The 6,957-nt window shown below is 47.5% G+C and overlaps 1 protein-coding gene across 1 annotated transcript; it reads left to right on the forward strand.

Annotated features, from left to right (window-relative positions):
- Positions 1-804: 804 nt before the first annotated feature.
- C1R (complement component 1, r subcomponent) lies at positions 805-6,957 on the forward strand (the record flags this gene model as incomplete). The annotated part of the gene is made up of 10 exons (XM_009702728.1): positions 805-1,033; positions 1,269-1,461; positions 1,643-1,786; positions 1,934-2,130; positions 2,633-2,780; positions 2,865-2,986; positions 3,582-3,660; positions 4,074-4,214; positions 5,851-5,925; positions 6,155-6,957. Coding segments are annotated over 10 exons (2,131 nt in total), but the record flags the coding sequence as incomplete, so codon positions are not given.

The following is a 6,957-nucleotide window of genomic DNA, read 5'->3' on the forward strand; positions in this document are numbered from 1 at the left end:
AGTGGGGGGATCTGGGGAAAGGGGGGACGGGACGATGCGCAGCCACATCTTTGCGGGGAGGGAAGGGGAGGGGGGGACCCTTCCCAGAAGGAGAAGAGGTCAAAGGGGCTAAGCTCATGCTCGCTGTCCCTCCAGGAAAGCTTTGCTAGCACCTAGGGTTGAGGAAGAAGGATCTTCCTGGCTGATGTTTTCAGGAGATCTGGGCAGCGAGCTTGTTTTGGAGGAACGCTGATAGTCCCGTTCCCAGTGGGGAAGAGAGGAGATCTGCAGAATGAGAAAAAAATGAGTGCCAACTTTCGGAGGAGAGGGATCGAGGCATGACTGGGTAGAGGGCTGCCCAGGAGGCACTGCAGGATTGCTCCTCAGCAAACAGAGCTTGGGATCTTCAGATTCTCACCAAATGAACTGGGCAAAGATCTTAAACTAGCAATACCCAGAAATGCCCCTCTGGCCCAGAGCCAAAGGGAACCAAACTTCCCCCGGTTCTAAGGGACCCAGCCTCATGACTGCTGGGAACAAGGAGGCGTTGCTCAGAGAATTCACCCATGTTTCTTCAAACTGCTTCCTGGGTTGATGAATCTCTTTGGCTGGGTCACAAAGCCTTGCTGGAACCTGGGTAGTGCTGGTGCCTTCAGTTCAGCTGTCCTTCTTGTTCCTGAGTGACCCAAGCCAGAAGTTGGACCTTGAACTAGGCTTCCCATGTTTGGATTCCGTTAGACAGTGCACAAGTCACTTGTGAAGTCCCCCCTGATTTTGGATGACCTAAGTTTCTGCAATATCATAGTTTACTTGCCATGTTCACAGGCACGTTCCTTTTCTCCTGTGGGCCTTCCTCTTTTTTGGAGTGATCAGTTCCAGTCCAGTCCCAAGAAAGCTTTTTGGGGAGATCAGATCCCCCGGTTATCCCAAGCCATATCCCAACAATAACATCAGCCGCTGGGATATCCACGTCCCAAAAGGCTATGTGGTGAAGCTGACCTTCAGATATTTTGACCTGGAGCCATCTGAGTCCTGCTTCTACGACTATGTTAAGGTATGTGCATAGATACCTGGGCCAAGAGGTGGCTGGAGATGGGAATCTAGTGGCCATCACATGCAATGGTTCTTCATTCACCGAGCCTCCTCTCATGCTTCCCACAAAGGAAAGAGAAGGAGTTAAAGATAGAAATGAGTGGAGCAGGTACTGGCAACACATGGCTGCGTAACAGTGATGCATGGAGCAGACTGAATCTTATGAGGCTACAGTGATTTCCCCTTCACCTTGACAGATCAAAGCAGACAAGAAGAACTTGGGCCGATACTGTGGCCAGCTTGGGTCAACCACAGGCAATCACCCAGGAAAAAAGCAGTTTGTGTCTAAGGGGAACAGGATGCACCTGGCGTTTCACTCTGATTTCTCCAATGAAGACAATGGCACAGTGATTCCTTACAGGGGCTTCCTGGCCTATTACCAAGCCGTGGGTGAGTAGGCAATACCCTCAGCACGCAGAAAGAAGCCCATGTGGCTCCCACCAATTTTCCTCCTTGTCAGGGAAATAAAGAGAAGTTGTAAGCAAGGATATGGATCTTTATGTACTTTCAGTGTACAGCAGAGAGGTTTAACACTTTTCTCCCCTTGTCCCTGCATCTCCTATGTCTTCAGATCTTGATGAATGTGACCCTAACAACGCTGCTGAGGAAGATGAAAGGCCTCAGTGCCAGCACTTCTGCCACAACTATGTGGGTGGCTACTTCTGTTCTTGCCGGACTGGCTACCAGCTTCAGAGTGACCACCACTCCTGCAAAGGTAAATTGAAATTTTGAAAGATTGGAGGGTTCCGGGGAAGGAGCCCCTCAGCTAGTAAAGGTGGGAGAAGTGACTTAGGGAGCAGTTGACAGGTCTGCAGAAGGCACAGCTCCACAATGTGACCTCTGCTTTCTTCCTCTACGCCAGTGGAGTGCAGCAGTGAGTTGTTCACAGAGGCATCTGGGTACCTGAGCAGCCCTGAGTACCCCCAGCCCTATCCTGAAGACCTCCGGTGTAACTACAGTATCCGTCTGCAAAAGGGCCTTTCTATCATCCTCAAGTTCTTGGAACCCTTTGAGATTGACGAACACCAGCAAGTCCACTGTCCTTATGACCAGCTCAAGGTACTGGAGATTAGCAAACTCAAACTCTACTTCCAACCCTGCTGACAGACCTGGACAAGAATTGTGGGGACACCACTGTTTGGATGAGAAATATGGGATCAGTACTAGGAGAATGCCCCAGCATGGAGGACTGAGCCCTTCCCTTGTCCCTCCCTCAGTGCACTTAATTACCATTGTCCTGAGGTCAGAGGCTCTGGGTTGCAGGCCCCTGTGAATGTAGCCAAAAAAATCGTCCTTCTTCCAGTTTTATCTCCCTATAATTTAATCTCAGGATTGGAAGGGTTTATAGCTCTGATTCCCGTGATAAGGGAGAAGCAGAGCTTGTGGTAGGTCAGCCCTTCCTTCTGATCTGTCAGTGCAGACATCAGCAAAGATGAGTCAGACAACCAGCCCTGTTCACCATCATAGGCACTGTGGCAAACTTGGTCTGGATTGAAATAGAGATACTGGGGCAGAGAGGCATGTGTGTTTCTGTCCCTGTGATACGTGTTTTCCCCATCAGATCCAAGCACGAGGGAGAGAGATTGGTGAATTCTGTGGCAAGGAGTCACCTGGCAGCATTGAAACCAACAGCAATGAGGTGGACATACTCTTCCTCACCGATGAGTCAGGGTTCAGCCGTGGCTGGAAGATCCACTACACCTCGGAGAGTAAGACATTTCTTCCCCAGAGGCTACTACAGCCTATCTACACCATTTGTTAATACCGACTTACTTTGTCCCATTCTCTAACAGAAATACGGTGCCCACAGCCTGTCCCACGGGATCCGTTTACCATCATCAGAGACCTGCAGCCTGTGTATCAATTTCAGGACTATTTCATTGTCAGCTGCAAGACTGGGTATAACCTGATGGAGGTGAGATCCCTTCTCCATTCCCTTCAGTCACATTCTGGCTTCTTTTCAGTTTGTTTAAGCCTTTCACCTTTCAGTAAAACTTTCTTTGGAGATTTCACTCATGGCAACCTCTTGCAATTTCTGTTTCTTCCTTGCTTCTATCAGCTTCCTTCCAGTGGTTTCTCCTTTCCTAGTGCCCTTCCTTATGCAGCTACTGTTTCACGAAGCCCTGGTAGAAGATGAGAGACTAAGATCCCAGGAAACATTGGTAAACAAGAATATTTCTTTGGAAGGATATGAAATCAGACTTGAAGCAGAAGTTATTACCTGCCTCCCTTGCCATCCTATTGCCAGGACTGGGTAGTGCCCCAGACTTGTCACGGTTTTATGGTTGCTGGTTGCTGATAGCTTGGCCTTCTATGAAGAATTTGTAGCCTGTGGCAAACACAGAATAGAGGGAAGGCAGCAAAGGGAGAGGACAGCAACTGGAACAGACTGGAGAGGGGCAACTATTGGACAGCAGTGAAAAGACGGGCAGATAGAATAATATTTTAATGTGGGGAAGGGAATGTAAGACACTCTACAACCAACAGAGATGTTTTTCTCTCCCATGCAGGGCAACCGAAGGCTGCTGTCCTTCACGGCTGTCTGCCAGGCTGATGGGACATGGCATCAATCCATGCCCCACTGTGAAAGTAAGTGAGCTGAGAACAGGGATTATGCTCCCTGCCGTGGCTTTCCCCCTTCAAGAACAAGGGGAGTTCAGCCTCTATGACTCAATTTGTCTGTGGCCATAGACTCATGGATATGCTTGTTGGAAGGACCTGTGGAGGTCCACTGTTGACTTTCGTTACATTTTTCCACTTGCAAAAACTTAAGTGTTTTTCCTCCCTTACAAAAATGCATAAAATATCACTAAAAATTTGCTATCACGTTATAAAATCTAAAAGCAGAAGATCCTGGTCTAGGATCCATCTTGGAACAGCCTCTCTCTGCCCATTGTACTAACTGATCCTTCACATCATGGCCACAAAGTTGAGCCTAAACCTGCAGGTATTAAGGCTGTCTTTGATTAATCTCTTTGGTTTTTTTTTTTTCTTTTTTGTAGTTGTGAACTGTGGCAACCCTACAGACCTGACCAATGGGGCATTCAGCTATGTTAACAAACCTGCAAACAACAACTACCAGTCAGTGATCACATACCGATGCAATGAGCCATATTATCACATTGTCACCCGAACAGGCGGTGGTGAGTCCTAATCCCACACAGACATTGAAATCTGTCCATGAAAGGCCCTCTCAGATTTCCAGTTAGAATTGTCTCTGCTCCCCAGGCTCAGGGCTCATGCTTTCCTCCTGTGAAGGCTCTCCAATCTTTCCTTGGCTCTGCAGCACAGCTCCTGAGGCTTGTTGTCTCAGCCTATCCCCACCCTGCTTCATGCCCGGAGACCATCGCATCCCTCCTCCACGCTCCCCTTACCTTTTGCAGAAGGTCTTATTCTCTCATCTGTAGTCATGATTTATTCTTCTCTAGTAGATTTCATTCTTTCACTGAAATTTGAGGCATGGTGTCTGGGAATCACCAAAATTCTGAAACCTCACCATACCAGTCCGAGTTGTTACAGATGCATATAAATAAACTCACACTCCACTCCTCTGTAATGCTGTTTACCTCTTTGGAATATTGTTCAGCAGCAGAGACATCTAAGGGCTACATAACATACATACAGAAAAATCTATTTTTATGCAGCAGGTCGGAAAAATTAAGGCAACATTCAAAACCATTCACATGCATTCTTTTTGCACCTGAGACATGATTTGATGACACAGGAGCTTTGGTAACAAGAACAGTATAAGGAGTTCATAATTTCCTTGCCTTGGCTGCTCATTTAGTCTCCACAAAAAGATGAAGATTTTTAAGCTGAATCAGTTCCTGGATGTGGTTGCCAACAGGGACTCACAGTTGTGCAGCATGCCCGAGAGAGGTGACACGCGAACACTGGGGCCAGGAGCAAGCAGCTAAGGAGTTCTTTAACTTGGTACGAACGTTGAATTTGATTATTCTTGCATCTGAGTTTAACTCCTTCATAAAAAGTCAGAGCTCAATCAGGAGCAAATAAATGTCAGCACGAGCCAGATTCTGATGGGGAGTCATTGTGATTTAATCAATTTTGAAAGAGAACAGCAAACACTTTCTTGGAAGCATTTACTACAGTGTAAGGTATATTGTATATAAATTATTTTTAGTCACCAGCACAAACTTTCTAAGAAAAGCAAGAATGTTGGCAGTAGTGGAGTTTCTGTTGAGAGGTGACATGTGAGTTAGCTGACCTGCAATGTAGCCTCAGAAATAGATAACGAGCATGTACAGTAACTGACTCATCTTCTTCCTGTTTCTGGAACAAACCACCTTGTCCTACTCTCTGCAAACTACAGAGACCAGAAACTTGAATCTAAAATCCATGACTTTACTTCTTCTCTCCTTTCTTTGGACTAAATAAGGTCAAACAGAGCTCTGTGGCCCGAGTTAAGACTTCACTCAGAGGGCTCTTCAGGCTTTTCCTCTACAGAAGCAGTGCCTGAGCTTTACTGGTCCCCTGGAATGGAGGTGGTTTGAGATGTACATGCTATCCCAAATGGAGACATTCCAGACTGTACTACCGTCGGATTTTCCTGGAAAAAAAGGGTTGGAAGGGCTGAGTGCAGCACATGGGACACCTTGAGAGAGGAACTCCTTGAAAATATTTATTCTATTCTAGTCTATTCTATTCTACTCTACTTTTTATATTCGGTTCTATGCGGTTCTATTCTATTCTATTCTATTCTATTCTTCCCACCCCATGCCTGTAGGCCTGGGTCTCATTCACTTCCCTCTCATCCTACAGACAGATTCACCTGCTCTCCTGAGGGAACCTGGGTGGATCAAGTGGGCCAGGCGAGGATTCCTGCCTGTTTGCCAGGTCAGTAAAAAACTCCAACTTTGGTGTTTACCGATTCTTGCTTACAGTCGGTACAAAGCCAGGACAACATGCAGGGAGGGGAGTGAGGATAATGGTATCAATGAGGGAGGACAGGAAAATCTATCCAGGAAGGCAAAAATAAGGTGAAATCAATCGGTGATGGTGCAGGAAAGAGAGACGCAAGCCAGGGTAACAGAGAGTGTTGTGATCTCCTTGCATTTCTCCACAGTGTGTGGGAAGCCGGTCAACCCCGTCGCTGAAGTCCAGCGGATCTTGGGCGGCAAGTCAGCAAGGAGTGGCAGTTTCCCTTGGCAGGCTCTGACTGGCATCCATGGACGAGGCGGTGGTGCGCTCCTGGGCGATCGCTGGATCCTGACTGCTGCCCACACCATCTTCCCCAAAGGGGCAGGAGGGAACAACATAAGCCTCGACCAGCTAGCAGAGGAGGCTGATGTTTTCCTCGGCCACACCAAGGTAGAAGAGCTCCACAAGCTGGGTAACCACCCTGTACGTAGGATCTTTATCCATCCAGATTACAACCCTGAAGATGAGTACAACTTCAATGGGGACATAGCCCTGCTGGAGCTGAAACACCCAGTAACCTTGGGCCCTACAGTACTGCCCATCTGTCTCCCAGATACTAGCAACACCACGTTCTACACGGATGGGCACATGGGCTATGTGAGTGGCTTTGGTGTGGAAAAAAACTTTATTTCAAATCATTTGAAGTATGTGAGCCTACCAGCGGTTGCTCAAGAGAAGTGTCAGAGTTGGCTGGACAGTAAGAAAAGAGAGATATCTATGGTTTTCTCTGAGAACATGTTCTGTGCTGGCTTCCTCACAGTCAAACAGGATACCTGCCAGGGGGATAGTGGGAGTGCCTTCACCGTGTTAGACACAAACAGTGGTCGCTGGGTGGCTACCGGTATTGTTTCTTGGGGTATTGGCTGTGGCAAAGGTTATGGCTTCTACACCAAGGTCCTCAACTATTTGGACTGGATCAAAGGGATAATAAGGGAGGATAGGCTCTAG

Source organism: Cariama cristata, unplaced genomic scaffold (assembly GCF_000690535.1).
Source record: "Cariama cristata isolate BGI_N322 unplaced genomic scaffold, ASM69053v1 scaffold41596, whole genome shotgun sequence".
Taxonomy (NCBI): domain Eukaryota; kingdom Metazoa; phylum Chordata; class Aves; order Cariamiformes; family Cariamidae; genus Cariama; species Cariama cristata.